This window comes from Pholcus phalangioides, unplaced genomic scaffold (genome assembly GCF_987345545.1).
Source record: "Pholcus phalangioides strain wild (caught in Gottingen) unplaced genomic scaffold, Ppha-v1.0 ptg000024l_1, whole genome shotgun sequence".
NCBI classification, from domain to species: domain Eukaryota; kingdom Metazoa; phylum Arthropoda; class Arachnida; order Araneae; family Pholcidae; genus Pholcus; species Pholcus phalangioides.
The window spans coordinates 217,430-243,257 of record NW_028301616.1 but is presented as its reverse complement, the minus strand read 5'-3'; the positions used below and the strand labels follow the sequence as shown (position 1 = coordinate 243,257).

At 35.4% G+C, this 25,828-nt stretch overlaps 1 protein-coding gene across 2 annotated transcripts in view; it reads left to right on the top strand.

Moving 5' to 3' along the window:
• LOC149068531 (transmembrane and coiled-coil domains protein 2-like) overlaps positions 1–25,828 on the top strand; it is a 106,893-nt gene that overhangs the window by 18,917 nt on the left and 62,148 nt on the right. For both annotated transcript variants that reach the window (XM_089251350.1, XM_089251352.1), the window contains exons 3-5: positions 13,171–13,327; positions 19,424–19,652; positions 23,211–23,255. In XM_089251350.1, the coding sequence (XP_089107476.1) occupies positions 13,171–13,327; positions 19,424–19,652; positions 23,211–23,255 (431 nt within the window). The remainder of the gene's footprint in view (positions 1–13,170; positions 13,328–19,423; positions 19,653–23,210; positions 23,256–25,828) is intronic.

Here is a 25,828-nt window from a genome sequence, read left to right as displayed (position 1 = left end):
ATTGTAATTATATAATTTCCTAATCAATTTTTAGTATGGCGTCCCAACTCGCCTCTTTTTTCTGTGAATTTGAAAACGAGCCATATTACGCTTTTTATGAATACAGTAGGATTTTTCCCTTCAGAGTTCGGCAGGTCTGGTTGTGTGTGTGGGAGGGTCGTTAACAATCCAATCATTTCCAGGGGGCTGGATGAATCTTATTTTTTTGTTATAAAACATTGTAAAATTTTCAACAAGGGAAGCCAGTAAAATATTTTTGAAAAAAATGTAAGATCTGTCTTTTTGGGAAAATATGAAAAAAAATTCAAAAAACATCCAATGATGTTCCAAAAAAAAAAATTCAGGAGATATCAAAAACTTTGCAAGTAGAAAAAAGGGGAGGGTGGAGACTTCAAAATGTTGTGCTTAGAAATATTCACATCACAGTTCTTTCTTAAACCCAGATTACACTATAAAAATTTTATAATAATTCTTTTACAAATGCAACCAATAAGCTGATCTGTTGCATTTGCTCGAATGTGGCCGATAAATTTATTAGTTGTTTTTTTTCAAGTTTTATAAAATAACTTTCATAAACCTTTTAGAGTGAAACCCCATCCTTAGATTAGTTACTTCTTGAAATATAAAATTTCACTTTTTTTTTTAAGTTTATAGACTCAATATCATGTAAAATATATATGTGGGTGGGGTTACAAAAACTATTCAAGTGCTTAGGGCCTTCAAACGTCCTAATCCAGCCCTGAGTGAACGTTGTACGTGGAGAATGTTGTTAAATGAAAGTATTGAGTTTTAAAAGATTAAAAATTTAAAAAATAAAAAAATATTTAAAATAATTTTAAACATTTATATTTTTTAAATAGTTTTAAAAATTTAAAAAGGAAAAAATTAAAATTTTTAATTAAATTTAAAAGTTATTAAAGTATGTAGTCAATTAAATGTTTGTAATGTACAGAACGGCTTATAATTTTGGTCCCGTCAGTGGCCGTTGTTTACAAGTTTTATTGTATAAAATTGTAAAGTATGAACAAAAGGCAGTTAAAGTTGCTATATCTCCTTTATCTCAGAAAGAAACGGAGGGATAGACATATGTGGGTACATCCTATTGATGAAGAGGGACCTTCATATGGTGTTTTTGAAGGCATTTATGGCAAATAATTAAAAAAATTCCATGCAAAATCATCTTTAAAAGTAGCGAAAGATGCGGACGAATTCAACACTGCTCCACGTCGTATGAATAGCTCCATATAACCCAATGTACAAAACTTGTATGTTTGGATGCAGAGCCTGCACTTAGGTTTTGACACATACGGACGCCATCCGGACCCGCATGAACACTTCAAAGGCTATGTATATTAGGGTGGGTCACGGTTCTGTGTAAAAATTTTTTTTTTAATTTCTATCCAGCACAGCATGAAAAGGGTCCCAAATGATTTCTTTAGCTCACATATAAATTTTTTGAAAAATGGGTTATCATCTTCTGCCTCCGGATTGACTTTGAAGAATACATATTTTGAAAAAAAAAAAAAACCTTTTTTTTATGATTTTTCAAAGTAAGGCTTTAAAATAAATTTTTAAAAGTTTGTCTATAAAACAAATACAAATCACATGATTAACATTTATTTATTACAAGAAAAAGTTTGAAAAGTGGCATTTATATTATTATCACCATATTTCAAATAGTGCAAAAATCCTTCTTACTACTGAATTTCGTCACAGCGTTGCGAGACTTACTTACTAACTGAAACGGCGAACCGGTCCATATTCTGAAGAATTTCTAAGCGATAGGTCACCACCGGGGTAAAAAAAAAGAGTATGACAGTGGATCAGATATATTCTACTTCTGCCAGTCAATGAGATCGATGTAAGATGATACATCAAGTTTTGCAATAGGAAGTTGTAACAGTCTGAGTATATTTTTCTGAATGCGACGAGCTGCTAGTTCACGGATTCGCAGTTCAGAGTTGGTCAGCATTGCGATCAATGAATTTTCAGGGTGTGCAGAGCACGTGTTTCTTTGAGAATTACGGGATATATTTTGCCTTTAAGTTTGCGGGTAAATACCAGGGTTGTTTGGTTTTAACCAAGTGGTTTTTTTAAAAAAACCACTTCGGTTTTTTTCAAAAAATCAAATAAAAGTTGCCTAAATATCATTTTTTTCCTTGAAAAATATCATTTTGGTTCATTATTAGCCAAAATGTTTCATTTTTACCACATTTTATATCCTTGGGGTACATTCTGATGGTATATCTTTAAATGACATAAGATTTTATAAGTTGTTTTTTTTAAAAAGTCTCATAAAAGTGGCCAGAATATATATATTTTTTTCATATGAAAAGTCAAATAAAATTAGTCATTTAAAGTTATACATAAAAGACATAATTTCTCATTCTTACAACATTTTCTAACCTTTGGCTACATTCTGATGCTCTATCTTTAGCAAATTCATGAATAAGGATTGCATCACACATCTAAATGTAATGGTGTATTATCTCACAGGGTTTTTTTCCCTTCACAAAGAAGCAGCTACAGTAGTGACACCATCATGCTAGGGGCAGGTGGTCCTATAATCCAATAAAGACACCAGCTGTCCTTAAAGGACAAAGACTAGTGTACTAGTTGTTACATTACCTCACATACATTTTCATTTTCTTTCCCATAAAAAGTAGCACATCTCCTACTGTATATCTCCCAGTCTTAATATTCAATAGTTGTTTTTCTTTATACTTTCACACACACACTGTTAAGCCCAGTTAATCAAGGTTCTACTGTACAGTAGTAACAGATTTTTGAAAAATAATCAGCTATATACAGGGTGATTATAATTTAAGTTTTGATTCCAAAACTATACAATAAGTACTGATCAGAATGACTTGAAAATTTGCATGGATACTCCTGAAGCAATGGAAGTTTCTTTCGCAAAAGAAAAAAGTGCAAAATGTGCAAGTAGACGATGCTGTACTTGGCCTGGAGTATAATCTATTTTGTGCAACCACATCATTTCGGCACTTCCATAGCATCAGTGTGTGGATAGAACTTCTATCAAGATGCACATTGCAATACCACCAAAGCAGCTACTGAAGACCCATTTTGACAGGATGCACCTTAACCCTTGCAACTTCTGGCTGTGGGGGTACCTCAAAATGTTATAAACAGTGGTCAGATTAAGTGGTTTAATAAAGCTAAATTGCAAGAACTTCCACATTATGACCATGGCATACTCCGATTTCGTTGTTGAACAAGAATTTTTGTGCTTTCAACCTCATAGCCAGAACACGCGGTGGACAACATATTTAACATTTCTTAAGTAAGTTGTAGTTATTTGTTCAATTACTTCGTTTTTTGTGATGTTTTCATGAATTATGAAATCATGAAATGCTATAATTAAGTTATCATTTTGCCATGACTGGCTATCGTTTCCATTCTGCAAGCAAATTTCCCAAGTGGTGGATGATGTCATTAATTTTACATTTTTAATTATCTTTTTCCCCCTTTACCAAATGAAATTCCATTTTTGCAGGAACATTCATGTTAATTTTCAAGTCATTCTGACAATCATTCTGTTTTTACAGTGTTTTGAAATCCAAACCTTAGTTATAATCACCCTGTATATAGTAAATCATCGCTAATTAATCAGCATTATTTATGCTTCATTAAATACATTATATTCACCTAATTTTTATTATAGTTTTTATTCTGCCATGACTGTCTATCGTTTCCATTCTGCGGGCAAATTTCCCGCATGTTGGATGATGTCATTAATTTTACATTTTTAAGTATTTTTTCCCCTTTATCAAATAAAATTGAATTTTTTCAGGAATATTCATGTCAATTTTCAAGTCATTCTGACAATCATTTTTTTTTTTACAGTGTTTTCAAATCAGAACCTTAGTTATAATCACCCCGTATATCGTAAACCATTGCTAATTAATCTGCATTATTTATGCTTCATTAAATACATTATATTCACCTAATTTTTATTACTTTTTGCGAAATAGCTTCCTAATTAAGTATACTGAAAGTAACTGGAGAAAAACCTTTATATATTATATGATTAATAATAACATTAAAAGAATTTTCAAACACACAGTAATCCATTGAGTTAAGCAAAAAATAATTAAATTGCAAAAGTTGGTTTTTGTTAAAATGTAATAAATATTTATTGATTAATTAATATGGAAATAGTGTTAATTACAATTAATAAACATTTTATTTTAGTTAATTATTGGAAGTTTGAATGATTTTTCAGAAATTTTATTGTTTTTAATGTTAATACTATTTAAAACAAAAAACCGGTTTAAACCAAAAAACCGGGTTTTTTACTAACCCTGGTAAATACCCAGTTGCAGTGATGAGCTTGAACAGGTGCCGTTTTCCATCTTTACAGGAAGGGGGTCATTTTTCTGCGCATGAGGGCTAATTAGGCGGGACCTACAATTTATTGCAGATTCCGAATGGTAGACTTGTTTTTATACTCATCGAGAGGTTGGTGCGCTAACCCCTCGATAGATGACTCCCTGCAGTAGCAATCTTTTTCTGCTGTCTTGTTGCTATTTTTGTTGTACCCCTGTGTCAGGAAAGTTCTCTGCTCTGACAAGGACAAACCCGTAATTGAACTCGCGACACCCCTAAACATTCTTTGTTTTTAGGCAAGTATGTTATCGACCTGGGCTACCGCGCTCCCTGGTGATTTGTTTGCTTAATCCTTAGGCCTTTTGAAACTGCTGAGACTATTCTGTGCAAATATGTTTGGTCTGTGCTATAATACCTTGAATAGAAAACTTGGATAACTCTCTTGAAATAACTTGAAACGAAGCACAATTGTTTTTTCACATATTTCTATATCTTTACCGATTCTCCCTGAAAATGTTTTGGGTCCCAGTGTGCTGCAGTCAATATGTAAAAACAATTGTAGGAAGGGTATTTCGTTCATATGCAGTAAACAGATAATCCACCGCAAGGGCTTATCTAACCTTTTTTCAAGCAGACGTATGACACCTCCATATTTACCAACGTTCACACTAGTTCCACCTCACACCCAACTGCCACTAAAGACTGCATAGATATTTCTGATTCCAAGAAGAAATCAAAGATTGCTTTTTCTATGCATTCAGATGTGCCAGAAGCTGGTGCTTCAACGATGGTTCCATTATCAATGGAATATGCTCTTCAAGAATGCTCTGTCTATACATTTTTCAGTCCTTTTCTGATATAATTAAAGTTTTATCCTTCCGTGTGTCTGTCGAAGCGTAAAGCAGTTGTTTGTAGAACTTTGGTTGATTAGGAAGCTTTTTTTCTCTGACAGTATTTTTTTGTATTTGGGGCAAATGCACTCTTCGATGTTTTTACACTAGCATGATGAAATAAATGTCAAACAATAATTTACGGCGAAACTCTTCTAATTGCTTCTTCGGTATTTTAGGGTGTGATTTAAAAATATTTTTGTATTTCATACATGATACGCCTTTCACTTGTTTGTGTTGGACAGAAGAAATGGAAGCTCTTGACCATATTTCTTTAATTTTTGCCTCGACAATGTCCTCTAGTTCTTTATACGTGGGCTCTTTATTAGTTTCATTATCGTGTTTTATGTTATGACGGTTTCACTCATAGAACTTCATAACATCTTCGTAGCTTGCTCATATATTGCAATTTAATGTCACTTGAATCTTGAAATAACAGACATTTCCACTTTGAACGAGTATGATCCATAATGAAAATGGCACAAGCGAGCGCAACACAACCTCGTTTTATTTCAGCCAGAGTTATGCTGGGAAACATGGGCGTTGCATGAGTAAGCGTAGGGTCTTCCTAGACTATCCCTCACTCTACCCACCCATCCACCCCTCAACTCCAATATGACGAATTGTCTATGTTTGCTGAAAGTAACGTAATTAGTCGAAACCCTAACTGAAACCTACCTTGAAAAAAAAATTCAAAACTATCAAAAAAAAAAAATCAATATCAATCCAGAGGCAGTTACACTAATCAGAATGCAAAAAAATCATGTGTTACTTTGAAACCATTTAGCACCTTTTATCACTGTGCCCCTTAAAAAATGGGAATTATATTTTTTTGACCCACCCTAATGTATATACCAATTGTTAAAACTTTTTCCAGACCCGCACCACTTTGTGTGAAAGGGCCTTAATGATATAAACACTAAGGGGTCATTCAACTATTACATCAGCATCAAAGGGGGAAGGGGGTTTCGAATTTGCAGACTTTTGATGATGGAGGGGGGGGGGGGTTTGAAGGTTGCTTACATCGTCATCAACCACCCTTTTTGAAAATATGAAATATTCTAAGCTGCTGACGAAATTTTGCTGACAAGGGGGGGGGGGGAGCCAAAAAGGGCTAAAAATCTGCTTATGTAATGCTTGAATGGCCCCTAACCTAGAAAAACAATCTGATTTATAGAGCCCAGAAGTTTAGGCTCTGAAAATGGTCAAAATAGGCAAACAAAAAGGCTCCAAAATTGGTCAAAATAGGCAAACAAAAAGGCTCTAAAAATGCCTAAAATAGGTACTAAAAAAAACATTTATAATTTTTGGAAGGAAGAAAAAATAACTAAAAACAAAGGTATTAACGGTCCGAATATTAGCTGAAAAACTGGTTGCACTTAATCTGTCTATTGTTTTAATTATCTTATATATAAATGTGAAAGTATGTATGTATGTATGTATGTATGTATGCTCTTTATACAAATCTACAGTTTTAGACCGATCGTCGCCAGATTTTGCATATATACCAAAGAGGTCCGGGATTGAGCCGTAGGCTACTTGAAAACTTCGTCAGAGCTGGGCAAATGCCCGAAATGGGCAACAATGTTTTTGGGGGCCTCAACAATCACTTTCGGAACGTTTACTTTGGTTACCGTGGTTTCCAACAATGCGTTTCAGATGGGAATATATGCCTTTACAATGGTTTGTCACACCTTTAATTCTGTTAGTATAACAGTTTATTCCTTTATAACGGTTTGTCACTTATCCAATCCTACCAGTAATTGAAGAAAACCAAGGAAGAGCGCCGGGTATTTCAGCTAGCCTATATACAGGGTGGCCTGTAAGTGATAATGCGGCCTTCATCTCATCAACCGCCCATCGTAGAGATATAGTTTCAATTTAAAAAATGCTTAAAAGGCGTTTGAATAATATTCGCTGCACAAGCTGGACACATGACGTCACCAACAACAGAGGGCAACAACTACGACGACAAACCGAGAATAAAAATGTTCAACGCCAGCTGATGAACTCAATGCTTGCCTCAAATCATCAACACTCTGGCACGAAGCTAAAAAATTATCATTATCCACCAACATGCGAGTGCAACTGCAAAATGACTCGGCACTGCTATCATTTTCACATCAGTTGATCAAACTTGGCAGTGGAAGAATTCCCGTAGACCCAAGCACTGGACTGATAACGTTCCCTAATGGATTTTGCCAGTTCTTATATATATAAACTCGGTTCAAGAACTTGGAGACAAAGTCTTCCCAAACATTCAACAAAATGACCAAAACCATGAGTGGCTTTGTGAGAAAACGATTCTGGCATCGAAAAATGACAGTGTGAACAAGATCAACAAAAAAATCCTAAAAATTATTCTGGGAGACTCCACATCTTACAAATCGGTTGACACTGTCACAGACACAGCACAGACAGTTCTGTATCCTGCAGAATTTCTGCTCTCTTTGGATATTCCGGGTGTGCCACCACACAACTTGACCCTCAAAGTCGGAGCACCTATAATGATTTTAAGAAATTTGGAGACACCGATACTCTGCAATAGCAACAGACTCTGCGTGAAGAAATTGCACAATTACATCATCGAAGCAACGATTCTAACTGGATGTGCCAAAAGAAGACGTCTTCATTCCACGTACCCCAATTATCACTGAAGAAATGTCATTCACTTTTAAGCGATTACAGTTCCCGATTCTTTTAGCTTTTGCTATGGCAATCAACAAAGCGCGAGGCCAGTCGTTAGCAATGGCAGGTATCAACCTACTTGAGCCCAGTTTTTCACACGGACAGCTTTACGCCGCCTGTTCGCGTGTTGGTAATCCTAAAACTTTGTACATCTACACACCAGATGGACAAACAAAAATATTGTGTATCCACAAGCGATTGCCTGAATTTTTTAATTAAAATTATATTATTAATATTATTAATAATAATAATAAAATTAAAATAATTAAAATTAATTGAAAAATTAAAGTAATTTTTTCTTACTTAATGCAGAAATATTTTGATTAAGAAATAATTAATAAGCTATATATATGTAAATTTTTTACAGGGCGGGCAACGTCGCCGGGTATCAGCTAGTCTTATATATAAATGTGAAAGTATGTATGTATGTATGTTCTTTATACAAATCTACAGTTTTTGACCGATCGTCGCCAGATTTTGCATATATACCAAACAGGACTGGGATTGAACCGTAGGCTACTTTAAAACTTCGTCAGAGCTGGGCAAATGCCCGAAATGGGCAAAAAACTGTCGGGCAACAATGTTTTTGGGGGCCTCAACAATTACTTTCGGAATGTTTACTTTGGTTACAGTGGTTTCCAACAATGCGTTTCAGACATGTATATATGCCTTTACAATGGTTTGTTACACCTTTAACTCCGTTATTATAGCAGTTTATTCCTTTATAACGGTTTGTAACTTTTCCAATCCTCCCAGTAATTGAAGAAAACCCGGGAAGAACGTGGGGTATTTCTGCTAGCTTATATACAGGGTATCCTGTAAGTGCTAATGCGGCCTTTATCTCATCAACTGCCCATCGTAGAGGTATAGTTTCAATTTAAAAAATGCTTAAAAGGCGTTGAATAATATTCGCTGCACAAGCTGGACACATGACGTCACCAACAACAGAGGGCAACAACTACGACGACAAAATTGGGAATAAAAATGTTTAACGCCAGCTGATGAACTCAATGCTTGCCTCAAATCATCAACACTTTGGCACGAAGTTAAAAAATTATCATTATCTACCAACATGCGAGTTCAACTGAAAAATGACTCAGCACTGCTATCATTTTCATGTCAGTTGATCAAACTTGGCAATGGAGGAATTCCCGTAGACTGAAGCACTGGACTGATTATGTTCCCAAATGGATTTTGCCAGTTGTTAAATTCAGTTCAAGAACTTGCAGACAAACTCTTCGCAAACATTCAACAAAATCACAGAAATCATGAGTGGCTTTATGAGAGAGTGATTCTGGCACCGAAAAATTACAGTGTGAACAAGATCAACGAAAAAATCCTGAAAATTATTCCAGGAGACTCCACATCTTACAGATCGGCTGACATTGTAACAGACTCAGCGCAGACAGTTCTGTATCCTGCAGAAATTCTTCTTTGGATATTCCGGGTGTGCCACCACACAACTCGACCCTCAAAGTCGGAGCACCTATAATGATTTTAAGAAATTTGGAGACACCAAGACTCTGCGTGAAGAAATTGCACAATTACATAATTGAATCAACGATTCTAACTGGTTGTGACAAAGAAAAAGAAGTCTTCATTCCACGTATCCCAATTATCACCGAAGAAATGCCATTCACTTTCAAGCGATTACAGTTCCCGATTCGTTTAGCTTTTGCCATGACAATCAACAAAGCGCAAGGCCAGTCGTTAGCAGTGGCAGGTATCAACTTACTTGAGCCCTGTTTTTCACACGGACACCTTTTCGTCACCTGTTCGCATGTTGGTAATAGCAAAAATTTGTACATCTACACACCAGATGGAAAAAGAAAATATTGTGTATCCACAAGCGATTGCCTGAAGATTTTAATTAAAATATTTAAAAATAAAAGTAATTTTTTCTTACTTGATGCAGAAATTTTTTTGATTAAGAAATAATTAATGAGCTATACGTATATACATTTTTTACGGGGCGGGCGACGTCGCCGAGTATCAGCTAGTAATTTATAATAACTGCATTATAATCTTAGTTAAATTTCATACCCGAAATAAAATGTTAGTAGATCCTCAGGATTTGGCCAATTTCAGGACCGCCATTACCAGACGTGGAGCCAGTAGAGAAAATTATCTGTGGGGCTTCAAATTGCAAATAATTCCTGTTTATTGGGAATAATCATTTTCATTTCTATAGTTGAAACATGGCTATCCCGTTTTATTTCTGTCAAAAAAAATTAACTTTTTTTAAAATATTAATATGTATGAGTGACTCCTTCAAGCGCTGGGCCCTGTGTGGTCGCATCTGCCAAACACCCCTGAAGGCTACTGTGGCCAATTTAATCGAATACTATATATATATATGTTTGATAAATAGCCATGCTATTTATTATATAAATGTGAAAGTACGTATGTATGTTCTTTATACAAATCTACAGTTTTAGACCGATCATCGCCAGATTTTGCATATATACCAAACAGGTCCGGGATCGAACCGTAGGCTACTTTAAAAGTTCGTCAGAGCTGGGCAAATGCCCGAAATGGGCGAAAAACTGTCGGGCAACAATAGTTTTGGGGCCTCAACAATTACTTTCGGAACGTTTACTTTGGTTACCGTGGTTTCCAACAATGCGTTTCAGACGTGAATATATGCCTTTACAATGGTTTGTCACACCTTTAATTCTGTCATTATAACAGTTTATTCCTTTATAACGGTTTGTCACTTTTCCAATCCTCCCATTAATTGCAGAAAACCCGGGAAGAGCGCCGGGTATTTCTGCTAGCCTATATACAGGGTGTCCTGTAAGTGATAATGCTGCCTTTATCTCATCAACCGCCCATCGTATAGGTATAGTTTCAATTTGAAAAATGCGTAAAAGGCGTTTGAATAATATTCGCTGCACAAGCTGGGAGTATGACGTCGCTAACAACAGAGAACAACAACTACGCTCACAAAACTGGGAATAAAAATGTTCAATGCCAGCTGATGAACTCAATGCTTGCCTCAAATCATCAACACTCTGGCACGAAGTTAAAAAATTATCATTATCCACCAACATACGAGTTCAACTGCAAAATGACTCAGCACTGCTATCATTTTCACATCAGTTGACCAACCAGTAGACCCAAGCACTGGACCGATTACATTCCCAAATGCATTTTGCCAGTTGTTAAACTCAGTTCAAGAACTTGCAGACAAAGTCTTCCCAAACATTCAACAAAATGACCAAAACCATGAGTGGCTTTCTGAGAGCGATTCTGGCACCGAAAAATGACAGTGTGAACAAGATCAACAAAAAAATCCTAAAAATTATTCCAGGAGACTCCACATCTTACAAATCGGTTGACACTGTCACAGACACGGCACAGACATTTAGTTCTGTATCCTGCAGAATTTCTGAACTCCTTTGGATATTCCGAGTGTGCCACCACACAGTTTTACCCTCAAAGTCAGAGCACCTATAATGCTTTTAAGAAATTTGGACACACCGAGACTCTGCAATGGCACCAGACTCTGCGTGAAGAAATTGCACAATTGCATCATTGAAGCAACGAGTCTAACTGGATGTTACAAAGAAAAAGAAGTCTTTATTCCACGTATCCCAATTATCACAGAAGAAATGCCATTCACTTTCAAGCGATTACAGTTCCCGATTCGTTTAGCTTTTGTCATGACAATCAACAAAGCGCAAGGCCAGTCGTTAGCAGTGGCAGGTATCAACTTACTTGAGCCCTGTTTTTCACACGGACACCTTTTCGTCACCTGTTCGCATGTTGGTAATAGCAAAAATTTGTACATCTACACACCAGATGGAAAAAGAAAAAAATATTGTGTATCCACAAGCGATTGCCTGAAGATTTTAATTAAAATATTAAAAAATAAAAGTAATTTTTTCTTACTTGATGCAGAAATTTTTTTGATTAAGAAATAATTAATGAGCTATACGTATATACATTTTTTACGGGGCGGGCGACGTCGCCGAGTATCAGCTAGTAATTTATAATAACTGCATTATAATCTTAGTTAAATTTCATACCCGAAATAAAATGTTAGTAGATCCTCAGGATTTGGCCAATTTCAGGACCGCCATTACCAGACGTGGAGCCAGTAGAGAAAATTATCTGTGGGGCTTCAAATTGCAAATAATTCCTGTTTATTGGGAATAATCATTTTCATTTCTATAGTTGAAACATGGCTATTCCGTTTTATTTCTGTCAAAAAAAATTAACTTTTTTTAAAATATTAATATGTATGAGTGACTCCTTCAAGCGCTGGGCCCTGTGTGGTCGCATCTGCCAAACACCCCTGAAGGCTACTGTGGCCAATTTAATCGAATATTAAATATATATGTTTAATAAATAGCCATGCTTGTTTGCAATCCATTTATGTTACAAAAAAAAATTAAATTAAAGCAAAATAGGCCCCAGAGCCCTGTCTGCTCCCACTCTGCCTTGTGTGAGCCATGACCATGACATCGATTCATGATCTCTTGGAACAGTCATTGGTGAGCTATACACATACAACGCAGTCCAATGCCTGAGCGAAACATATTATGTAAAGCGTGTGGAGAGAGACAAAAACTTCCTAGTTTTCCTTTGCTTTTTTAGCACGGGCTGCATTCACCTGAAACAAAATCATTCAAACTAATGCCATCCGGTTAAAGCAAAGTTAAGGCATGGCAACACCAATCTCTCAGATCACTTTGCATCTAAATGGGACTGGAAGGGGGGGGGGGAGTTTCTAGTGCTAATTAATACTGAGAGCTGAAAATTTTTTTAATAATATCAATTCTTTTGAAGTTTTCAATGCTCCAAGTTTTACAGATTATGATAAAATTCACTAATAGATTTAAAGCTATGTTAAGTTAGGCATTTACTGTAAGAAAATTTCAAAAAAGGCAATTTTACCAAAAAAGTTTGAAAATAGGCAAAAAAAAGGCATTTATGGCATTTTGCCTGAACTACCAGTCTCTACTGATTAAATATAATTAATAAAGGAGCAACAGAGATAGGCAGCGTGTTGCTGCTGCAGACTGTTCAGCGAGAGCCTTCTCCGAACAGTTACTTTTGTTAGTTCAGGAGTCTGTAGATGATGCAACCTGAATGCACACACTCAATCGCCACTTTAGTAATTTTTAGCCATTCCTGGGTGTCAAGGAAAAGTCTGGTAGACACTAGATTAAAGACCACTTTTTTTATTAAATTATAAACTTACCTTTTTAGCTTATTTTTAACTATCTCATTTTAGCTGAATGGAAGCGGGGATTCCTCTGGGCTTCTGAATGCTAGTGATGGTACGGATTGTGGTACAACTCCTGATCGCACACGTGCTGCCATTGAACAGACACAGCAGAAAATTGCCCGAACAAAAGACTTGATTAGACAAGGACAAACTGCTAGAGATGGTAATTTATATTGCATAATTATTTCCAAATCTGTTTTGATTATTTATGAATTTGATTTACACCACACAAGCTCAAGCCATTGTTTGCATATCTGATATGACAATCTAAACAGGGCTGTATCTGGAAATGTGTAAAACTGCACATGCCAGGGGATTTTGGAGGGATAGGGTGAGTTTTTTTCAAATATTTTTGAGGCTAGATTGCATGGGCAGAAGACATGCAAGATATTAAGCACTGACCAAGATCTGCGTCATCTGATGGGGCTTTCAAACTCAAATTTGATTTGATTGTTAATTTATAAGAATAAAATTTAGGGAAGACTCATTAAACCTGGAACAGAGTCCTTTGTGAGAAGTGAATGATGTCAGTATCAGCATTATTTTTATTTGACAGTGGGCATACAAATCAGAACTTGCCATGTAGTTTTCACTGTGGATGCCAATGGGCCTCTAGTGAATACTGTAACAGAGATATGGGGAAGGGGGAAAACCAGTCAAAAATTTAAGTTCAATGAAAATTTTGTAATCATTGTATTTATTTGAATATCTGATTGCAGTTAAACCTCTATTATCCAACGTAATTATTGCACCACCATTCTTTTTTTATAGATTTTTGCCAACAATATTATATAAATAAATAATTGGAATAAACCTAAGTTGGTAAATCAAAATTTTTAGATTATCAAATATGCATTCATCTAAAGCAGTGATTCCCAACGTGGGCATTAATGCCCCCGTAGGGGCAATGGGAAAGTTCCAGGGGGGCGGTAGAAACTACGGGTATAACATAGGATCCTATTGGTTAGATTGCATTGCGAGGCAATGGGAGCAAAAAATTTCTGAAGAAGGGGGCGATGAGACATAAAAAGTTGGGAAACTGATCTAAAGTGAGATTATTGTTAAAACTAAATATATTTATAAAAAGTATACATATTCTACAGAAAATGGGACAGTTTTTCATCTTCTGATTCATGCTATATATATATATATATATATTTTTTTTTCAGTAATATTATTTCAGATAAGTTTTTTTCTGCTCTCACACACAAACCAAGCAATTTGTTAAAAACACCATTGTTGTTTATTTACACTTACAAAGTATCTTTACCATTTTTATCAATAAGGAAATTTCAGACTTCATTGGTAATTTCTTCATCTCTGGAAATACAATGAGACTCCTCTAAGATGGCTACTCGGCATTCTACAAAAAAGTGGCCACCTGCAGAGGTGACAGCTGAATAGAGGTTGTATGACAGAAAAAACACATTTCAGAGGGTGCGTGTCAAAATAATGGTTTTCAATATTACAAAAAAAATCTTAAACTCAATGTATTTACAATGCTCAACAAGCAGATAAGATACATATACAGTGAAACTTTGCTAAAACGATACTCTGTATAATGATATATCCTTCTACAATGGCATTTTTTCAATTCTTGTTCGAAATCACCTATAGCCTGTAAATTTAAAAACTTCTCAATGCAACACAATATCCTTTACTATGATAAACACCTCCATAACAATATTTTTAAGGAGAATTTTGAAACCTCTACAACATTGTTTTTATTTATTTTTCGCTTGAAATATCCTTCAGTGTAATTTTTAACTCATCTCACATATTTCAGTTTTTCTAAAGACGAAATAATATTGGTATTGTGCATCACCTAATCACAGATACTGTTCAGTATTGCTACTTTCTGTGTGATACACCAAAGTGTAATGCGATAAACCCCTTCACAGGAGTGATACATCTAACTGAATTTCTTTTATCAGCTAATCAATTAAAATATTTTGTGGCAAATAAAATACTCAAAAGCATATTCTTTGGTGGTACTAATAATGTTGATTTGGAAAAATTTCCAACAGCAGTATAAGTTTGATGACATGTGATGATAATGTTGCCTCTCGATATTTTTTCTTGGTCTGGTATCATTATGTATATTGAGGTTCACTGTAGAATTTTAAATACCAGATCATCCGATCAATCCCTTAATCTGTACTATCTGGGATCTGTTCTTTCTTTATAGCAAGTATTGTACATGTTCTTTCCTCACATTTCTTTTACTCTCTCTCACTCTCTCTCTCTGTTGTTCTATTGAAACTGTAAGTGATAAAAGTGAAGAAAGTATCCACAGAGCCAAAACTTCCATATCCTTTACCTACTCAATGGAGATCATAGGTTATTTGTTTGGTTTGTTCTATCACCCTGGGAGCAAATTTTTAAATTGTTTTATCAGCTACAAGCAATCATATAACATTAGCCTTTGTCATCACACATGAACAGAAAATTTGATTGATCTGAAAAGGTATTTATGCCGATGTATAAAGATTACAAGGTTATACAAAGAGAACTATCAGCTCTGAATGCATTGGAAGAAGAAAAAAGGCACAAAAACTTGTTGGTTTTTTTTTCAACTCATCTATAAGGAAGTGGCGTGGACAGATTGACTGCTGACTGGGCATACAGCGGTGGCACAGAATCGGGGTGATTTTTGTGTTATGTCTAATGAAGCCCATAGGCAGTTCTGAGAAAAACAGGCCGCATAGGGAAGTTGGCTGTGGAATAGAGTGGCCACCAATAGAAGTTTCACTGTAATTATTGTGAAGGAAATGGACATCCAGTTAATGGAGAGATTGAATGATTTAAATGATAGTTTAAAATTGAAGTATTAAAAATGAAAAATGGTTAAAAATTATTACAATTTTTATCATTTCACTAGAAAAAATTACTTTGTGTTGGCAGACAAAAATTTTAAATGTGCACAAAGTACGATAGAACATATATTAAACATATTTCAAAATCTTCATGGCCTCACTATTCAGATGTGTGAAATAATGGTCACCCATTCTAGTGCATTATGAGGCATTGGGTCTTTCACTACTATTGTGGAATGTTCTCCTTTCTTATCATATACCAGGGGTATATCTTTTTTTATATATCTAAATTTAAAAATAAAAAACTGCATTCAATTGGAGTAAATTGGAAATGAAAGAAAAATAATAAATGAACAATAAAATTAATAATTATTAATTATAATGATTTACTAATGTATTGGTTATAACTAGTTATTTGTTATATTTTAGCATTAAAAAGATGCTGCAATCACATTTGTTATTGCCAAAAATGTGGTATTAATAACTTGGTATGTTAAGCAATAGGCCAAAGCCTTTTTTTATTCCAATTTCCTTGGCCATTAAAATCCATCGGAAGGAGTTATATAGTTTGTTGCCCTTTCAAAATACTTTCGGACTTCCATTCCGGTATGTTCAAGGGATTCCAAATAGGAAATTATTTTTCATAGAACAACACTATTATCTGCCAAAATAGGACTAAATCATCAGCATATCCCAAACCATTTACTTTTGTGCGAGAAATAAAACCCCCCAGAAGATCAGGATTAGGAAGTTCAATGAGAACATAATTCAGAAAAATATTAAGTAATGCTGGGCATAAACACGGTCCTTATTTTACCTCAGTTTCGATCAAGAAATTGTCAGTGAAGTCCCCTGACAGTTAATACTATTTCATGAATGGAGTTGTACAAGGCAATGTCAATAGCATTGATGGACTTATAACTGAGACCAAATTGAAAACCTTTATGAAAAGAATGTTTCTATTAATATGATCAAATGTGGCCTTTTTTGAAGTCAATGAAAAAGGCAAAAAGTTTCCTACCTTTTTTCGAGATTTGTTTATAAATAAGGCGGCCTGAAATGAATATATTATCAGTTGTTGATGACTTTTCTCCTTCCAATTTGAGAAGGAGATAACATCTTTTACATAAAGTTATGATATAAGTTGGCATTGTAAAATTGGTGTTTAAATCTTCAAGACAGAACAAAGGAGTAACACTGGACGATAATGCCCTAGGTTATTAACCGTTTAAAGGCCGAACTATGAGCAAAGTCACTTATTGTTTTGAAGTTTGGAATTCGAGGTCCTTTTGCATGCCTATACATAGATCAACTTTGAAATTTGAAGAAAAAAATTTTTTCCTTTGTTTTTCACGATGTTCCATTTATGGATCATTGGCCCTTGGGGAGAGGTGAAAGTGGAGACTGGTATCGCCTATATTCTCACGATTATTTATTTCAGGAGTATAGTTATCCTATGAAATTTTCTATTTTCTACTACAAATTCAAATTCGTAACACATGCTGGTTTTTTTAACATAAAAATTAGTGCAGAAAATTCAAATTTGTTTTCTAATGTCCGTGCTAAAAGAAGGAAAACGTATATATTTGATGGGCCCGTTTTTCACATTGGTAGCTGGTAGCATTTATGCATAGTGTTTTTTTTTGTGGCAAACCACACACCGTCCTTGTGTCGCAGACGCAATATAATGGCCATCAAATGACCTGACATGTTTTTTTCAGTTGACAACGTGGACCTGGATAAATAAATAACCCCTCCTTTGTTTGTAGAAGGTCTATTGTCGCTTCTCTTCGGAATTTCAAATGCAAAATAAGATTCGCTTCTCACAATTCTAAATGAATGGTGCTATATCAATGTTCTATAATGGTCATATGGCAAATCTTTCCCAAAGGTATCAAGCACCGAGGTTTTGATTGGATTCTAGAAATAATTTTAGTTTATCCCATGCAAGTTTTTTTCGGATTGCTCAAAACTGTCTTGCTTTTTCTTGAGACTTGAGTGTTGCACTTATGTTTTGCTTCTTTTTTCTGTCGTACATCTTTTGAAGAACACATTTCAGAAGTTTTCTTACACCTCATCCTCGTTGTTGCAAAATTATCTAGTATTTCACATACATCAGTTGGCACTGTTGATACTAGATCATTTTCAACAATATCAGCTTCATCCGTGATGTCCCATTTTCATTACCACATAATTGTAATTTTCATGTATCTATGTCCTCTAATTTGGACTCTGAAAGTGTTTCTAAATATCTTACAGCTTCTTCTAATGTGAGATATGATTTTGATATGGTTACACTCAGCTGAACACAACACACTATCTGAGATTTTCGAACTCGGTTTGATTAGTCTGCAGTTCATACATTTATAAGAATAAAACCATACTCACCCGATACAAACAATCCACCCCAGAAAGCACATTCTTCTGTGTCATATTACCTAAAATTAGACCCTATACACATGTCGAATGATGACAACACCCTGGGGTTCAAACGGGAAAATCAAAGCAGCACACTACACATTAGATATCCCTAGAATCCGGCTCTCTTGAAAGGCCAATATTCCATTTATGGAACATTGGCCTTTAAATGGTTGACTGAGCCTTATTTATGCAAAGGACAAATAAGGCCAGTTTTCAAACTTTCAATTAATGAATATCTCTCAATAATCTGGCTATGTGCTAATCCAGTCCATCCAGTAATCTAGCATGGGTGTAGGCATGTTTTCTTTGAGCATGTCTGTGTACAGTTTATATTATTTAGATGGGCTTTTAATTTCCAGTTATCTAGCAATTTCTGTAATAAAGCACACCCTGGTCTGATATGTGCCAGATTAGCTAGTCTACTGTACCATTATATGCCATTTAAAATATTGACAAAAGATAGGCCTATGGGATCATGATAGAGGATTTAAAGAACTCGAGTGTTACCCATCGTGTCTGGTTGACTTACCAGTTTTTGCATATTTTAAGGGTAGTAAAAAATTAATAAAATTTAATAGCTTGGCATAAATTATTTTTTTCTGGTAATTCATCTTCATCCAGCATAATGTCAATATTTGGACTCAAAGATTGAGAGTAATCAACATTAAACATTACAACCTCCATTAGGGTATAAATATTGATATCAATTCATCTTAATCTTGAAATTTTTTGATTTTTTTCATAAATATTTTTTTTGGATCTCATTGGGACATTTCGGGCTGCTAATAGTTTCTTTGGGCCCTTCCAATTTGACACCCCTGCATAGACTTTTCTTTTACAACCATACACAGTGAAACACTGATGATATTATACTCAAGGGGCCAGAGAAATGTATCGTTATTGAGAAGTTATAGTTATAGATGAAATATATTAACGCTATGAAAAGTATGTGAAGACCAAAGAATGATATCGTTATATAGGATTTTTACTGTATATCAGTTTATTATTTCTCTATATTGTAGAAAATGTCAATGAGTATCTCAAACTTGCTGCCAATGCTGATAAGCAGCAGCTTCAGAGGATCAAAAGCGTTTTCGAGAAGAAAAATCAAAAGTCTGCACAAGCTATTGCCCAGCTACAGAAGAAATTGGAAACATATAACAAAAGGATCAAAGAACTAGAAACCCACGGATTGAGCAGCAGCCATTGGCAACCAAGAGAAGTACTGCGGGATGTCGGTCAAGGCCTTAAGTATGTTTTCATTCATTTTTGTTGTCATCTTATCACTGGGCAAATTAAAATGTGTGCTAATAAATGCCAGGAGCTTGGGTAATAAGAAAGTTTTTTAGAAACTGATAGTCGTGGAGGGCCTGGATCTCATAGCCATTACAGAATCTTGGGCAAACGATGGGGATGAATCTTTCTTACACATCTCAGGATATGATGTTTTTTTGAGAAATAGATCTGATAGGAAAGGGGGTGGAATGTTGATATATGTGAAATCATGTTTGAAAGCTAAAGAGTGTAACGTGAAGAGAAATGATATTGAAACTATATGGGTTGAGCTTGAAAACAAAAGACATCATAAACTTATTGTTGGGATTTGTTACAATCCACCGAATAGGTATCCAAACTACATCGCCAAATTTCGTGAAATTTCCTACATGTGTAAGCGTAAGAGGGTTATCATACTAGGGATTTCAATTACCTGGGTATTGATTGGGGAGAACCTTTCATCTAGAGATCAGTATGAAAGGGACTTAAGTTGGTGCTCAAATTTTTTGTATCATCATGTATCAGAAGCCACTAGGGGTACTGCTATTGTGGATTTAGTTCTTACTAGTTCTGAGGATCTTGTTGAACATGTTTCGGAGGGGGAAGAGTTTTCTTCCAGTGATCATCGTATCGTCAGATTTCACTGTAACTTTTCCTTGGGTAAGGTTGATTACAAAAAAGACTGGTTCCTTGTTTTCGGAGATCTCTTTTGATGTTTTGAGAGGAAGGTTAGCGGAAGTTTTCAAAGACGGTTGGAGTCAGTAGGAGTGGTAGGGTCAATGGGCAGAATTTAGTACGAAGCTGCCCTCTGTTTTGCATGACGTCATAGACTTTATTTGAAAAAAGCGTGTTTGTACATCGCACCCTCTATAGTTCACGGATAGCGTGTGTAACCTTTATCTTGAAAAGAAAAGAGCATTCCGAGAGTATAAAAGTGGACGAGGTGACCTATGATTGTTTACTGATAAAAGAAGAATGTTTCAGAAAACGATAAGGGATAGTAAAAAAGAAGTTGAATCTAGGTTGGCAGATAACATTGGCTCTGACCCAAAATCATTTTTTCGATACATCAATAATGGATGTAAAGAAACAGTTGGCCCCCTCTCAATAGGAGGGTCTAGGTTAAAAAACAATGTAGGCATGTGTAGTATTTTCAATGACTTTTTCGCGTCGGTTTTTAATGGAGATAATGATATTTGATATATGGGTGTTGCATGGGGTAATAAAACCCTTAACGATATTCAAGTAGAAGACGTGGAGGTCCTAAATCTTCTAAGAAATGTATGTGCAAGCAAAGCACCAGGACCAGATGATATCTATCCCAGGGTCCTCAGGGAATGTGCTAATGAATTGTTGGGACCAGTCGCACAGATATACAGGAGTAGAGTTGCTGAGGGTATCATCCCAAGAGATTGGAAACTTGCTAGCGTTGTTCCGATATTTAAGAAGGGTAGTAGAGAAGCGGTGTCAAATTATCGTCCAGTGAGTTTGACGAGCTCCCTCTCTAAAATTTTGGAAATTATCATCAAAAGGCAGTTTGTGAAGTGGATAGACGAGAATAATGTATTGTTGGATAATCAGCATGGTTTCAGAAAGGGGAAGTCATGTGTAACTAATCTCCTTTGCTTCTATGATCACGTGACTAAGGCTTTGGGTAAGAGCAAAAATGTAGATGTTGTTTAGCTTGATTTCCAGAAGGCATTCGATAGGGTCCAACAGGGTAAACTCTTGAAGCGTTTACACAAGATTGGAATTGGGGGCAACTTGTTGAATTGGATAGAATCGGGGTTAAGAGCTAGGTTGCAACAAGTTATGTTGAATGGGGAATTCTCTGGTTGGACAGGCATCACAAGTGTAGTTCCTCAAGGAAGTGTCCTTTGCCCCATACTTTTTTCACTTTTATCGATAAACTCAATCAGGGTATCGATGGGATTGCTAGCAAATTCGCAGATGACGTAAAGCTGATGGGGATAATTGGGAATCAAAGTCATAGGGAGTTGCTCCAGACCAACTTGAACAGGATTGCAGCATGGGCAAATGAATAGAGCATGACGTTTAGCATTGACAAGTGCATGGTCGTTCACTTTGGTTTGAACAACCCACAGTTCTGTTACGAGTTGAATGGTGTCGCTATCCTGGATGCAACTAGGGTCACTGATTTGGGAATTCTCATTGACGACGGCTTAGGTTTTCTGAACATTGTTCAGCGGTGGTCAAAAAATTGGATAGAATGCTTGGTTTGATTTCGAAAAAGGTCTCTTTGCTTTCCCCTAAAGTCATTCTTCTGCTTTTTTGAGGCCTAGTTTTTCCTGGACTGAAGTATGCTGTAAGGTTTTGGAGACCATACCTACAGAGGGACATAGACTTGGTTGAAGGGGTGCAGAGAAGAGCTATGCGTGTCCTTATTTGCACACAGGGATTGGGTTATGAAGAAAGACCTCAAGTTTTCAAATATGTTTACATTGGATGAGCGCAGGTGTTAGGGAGATGTGATCAAAGTGTTCAAAATTTTCAAGGGGATGGATAGGATGGACCATGAACTTTTAGTGCACCACCAATCGACTGCTTTTACAAGGGGACACCAGTATCGATTGGTGAGGGACAATGCGAGGTTATGGTGTCGCAGGGAATTTTTCTCTGATAGGGTTGTTAATAAATGTAATAGCTTACCCCTGGAAGTAGTAAATTGTAACACAATTGTTTAAAAAGAAATACGATAAACATGTTGGGGTAAATCGAGAAGCTATCCATACTTAGAATAAGACAACCATAATATTCTTTATGGGCATTGTATCATGTGTATATATTGTTCATAATTTTTGTGATTGTGTTTTTAATTGGGTTGCTGTATTTTTGAATTATATGACATCCATATTTGTTTTGGGCATCTTTTTCTCAGCCACCTCATTGGGCCTTTTTCCTTTCGTGGCATTGTATTTGTATTAAATTATTCATTATGCTAGTGAGAATAAAACATTTAATGTTTTTCTTTACCATCTAATTTTATTCTATTACCAAATTTCTTTAATTTTCCCCAACCAGTTTTCAAATCACTTGAGTGTCCTTGTGGTTTTCATCATGTTAAGCACCACTTTTGGGAAGTAGACATGATAAAGTATAAAAGGTTTATGAAGATTTCAGATATATAGCCACTTACTGACATCACATGACTTTTTTGCACAATCTTAATACTGTGATGCTTATATTTTTATATCTTTCAAACATTAAATTTCATCTATTTTTGCTTGTGAGCTGTGTCCTAACAGAACTGTAGACACTTCACTTTCAACAAATTCAGTGTACATTATATTATGTATTGTAATCTGGACTTCTCAGATGATGCTCGAATCAGATTTTGTAAGTCGAGAAGTGGGGATATTGAAATCTATTCTGATCTTAACTAAAAATTCAAGAATTTGTATTTCACGAATTTCAAAAACGTTGAATATCAAAATAATGTGAATATGGCTCACTTCATGTGCAATCGTGTTGTTTCAGTCATGATAACTTATTTTTATTTTCTTTTATTTTTAGAGGTGTTGGAACTAATATAAAAGAAGGCATAACTGGTTTTTCTGGGTGAGATGTTATCCAATGCTTTTATTATTTGTATCTGATCGATTTGTACACAATATTCACAGATTCAGATATTATCACTGTGCAAAGCACAAAACAGATTATGTCATAGCATAGGAAAGAATTCATTGCTACTACTTTTTTTTTTTGAGTCCTACAGAAACAACTCCTCGTGTTCCCCAGAGTATGCCACGAGGCTTACAAATGTGACTAACCACTAACAAACATATGATTCGGAGAAACTCTTAGAATTGCAATACAGGTAATAAAAAAAAGAATGAAAATCAAATCAACATGTACAATAACATATAAATGCAATTGAAAGCATAGTATGGCACAGTGGATGCCATAAGGTATCAATTCAAATATTTAAAATTAAAAAAATTCACACAATACATACATTAATAGAAAAATATACCACACATTTACATGAAAATAGTGAATAAAGATTAAATTCAATAATAAAAAGTAATAATAATAGAAAAAATAGTAATTAAAATGAAAAATAAGACTAATTATTCAAAAAAAATAATAATGTACACACTGTACATAAAAGTAATAAAACAGTAACCAAATTATTTTTTTGCAAAGACATTTTGACGTATAATTTCAGAAGTTGATCAACTTCCTTTTATCTGACTAAATTGGACAATACAGAATACAGGCGGCCAAGAAATTGAAAGTTTCTTAAGTTCTCTTCTGAGATGAACCCTCTCTGTCAAATTTTTGCATGTCAGAAGAAGATGTATGAGATCTTTTTCATCGGTTTCACATGTACACAATGAAATAGTGGCAAGTTTCATTCTGGCGAGATAACTTTGAAAGTTCCCGTGCCCAGCAATAAATTGAGTCAAGTGAAAGTTGGTGGAGAAATGATGGCATTTCATTCTCGCTGGAATCGAAAGGAAGAATCTCTTTACCAGCCTTGCATTTTTGGAACTGATATATTCCATTTTCTATTGATGAATAGATTTATGTCAATTGACATACTTATAGTGAGATTTTGGAGGTTTCACATTTTCTATAGCATCAAGGAGTGTAGCAGACCATACGATAGCATTTGCCCTCTCATTCCCAATAATGCCACAGTGCCTTCGAACGTGTGTGAAATTGATTATATATTTTTCTCTTTAAGATCATTTATAAGGCATTGTATCTCCACCACAAGTTTCTCTGTTGAATTTATATCTTGCAGACTTTGCAAGGAAGAGAGAATCTGAACAAATCAGTGCACTATCATTGTGGAAAGACTGACATCCACTCATGTGAAATGAAAAAAAAAACCATCAAGCACACACAAGTATCACAAAAAGTTGGTGTTCTTCAAAAATTGGCTTTTTTTTTCTTTCATCTTCCTGTGATTTTGGAGTCATTCGCTCAGAATTTTTGTTCGCATCATTTCTGATTGAACACAATATTTATTTTTTTAGATCACCATTTTGAAGTTTTGGCTTCAAATTTCACTTGTTTTTTGCATAGGGATTTTATTCCCAAGGGTTTAACTTCCATTTGTGTAAAATCCCTATTTTATTTGACTTCAATTTTTGAGTAGGGATTTTATTCCCTATGCTTTAACTTTTATGTGTGGGAAAATCCCTATTTTATTCAGAAAAATCCCTTTTGTACTTATTAGGGAGTGATTTTTAGCATACACGGGTCCACGCGATAATTTCCCTAATTTTCAAAAGTTGGCAGCCATGTGTTAGCCACCTAGGCGGAGGTTCAACGATTGCGGGAAGGTTTCGTGTGGGCTACCCAGGCTCGGAGATTTGAGGATTGCATGAAGATTTCCTCTTCATGGGAGTCAGCCCGACAAGATTTTGCAACTAGTTTCGTCTTCGCATGACTGCACTGAAAATTTCGCGATCAGTTTCATGTTCGTAAGACTGTGCTGAGGCTTTCGCGATCGGTTTCATCTTCATCATGGGTCGTCCAGACTCAAAAAATGTGCATCCGTGATAAATGTGAATCGTGATAACTGTTTTGTGCCCGTGAGGAAAAAAAAGTGTTTCTGACCAAAAGTACATTGCGGTGTCATTTATGTGTAATTGACTTGAGTTTCCCTTATGGTGATGTTCCCAATTGCATTTTGAGTATATGCATATATTATTATGTTCATTTATTTTGTAACTCATCCGCATATATCTTTATAAATTGAGCATTTTTCACTAGGTCACCATGTCTTATTTGGCACAGGGTATCAAAGAGGACTTGCAGGTGCTCGTGAGTGAATTAGGGTTGGACACTCCTCCTAATTTCAAAATCATAGATCTCAAGAAGGCCATTCTTGAAAACAAAGAATATGATGCGTTTTGCAAAGAGTTGCTGAAAACGATCATAGGTGATAGAAAGGAGGAGCATCGGCGAAGAGACACAATAGAAGAGCAGCAGAGGAAAGATGAGATCAAAGGGCAATGGAGTAAAGACGAGATCAAAGGGCAATGGAGGAAAGACGAGATCAAAGGGCAATGGAGGAAAGACGAGATCAAAGGGCAATGGAGGAAAGACGAGATGGAAGTACAATGTATGAGACTGGAAATAGAGAAACTGAAAATTAAGATAGAATCCCGATCAGG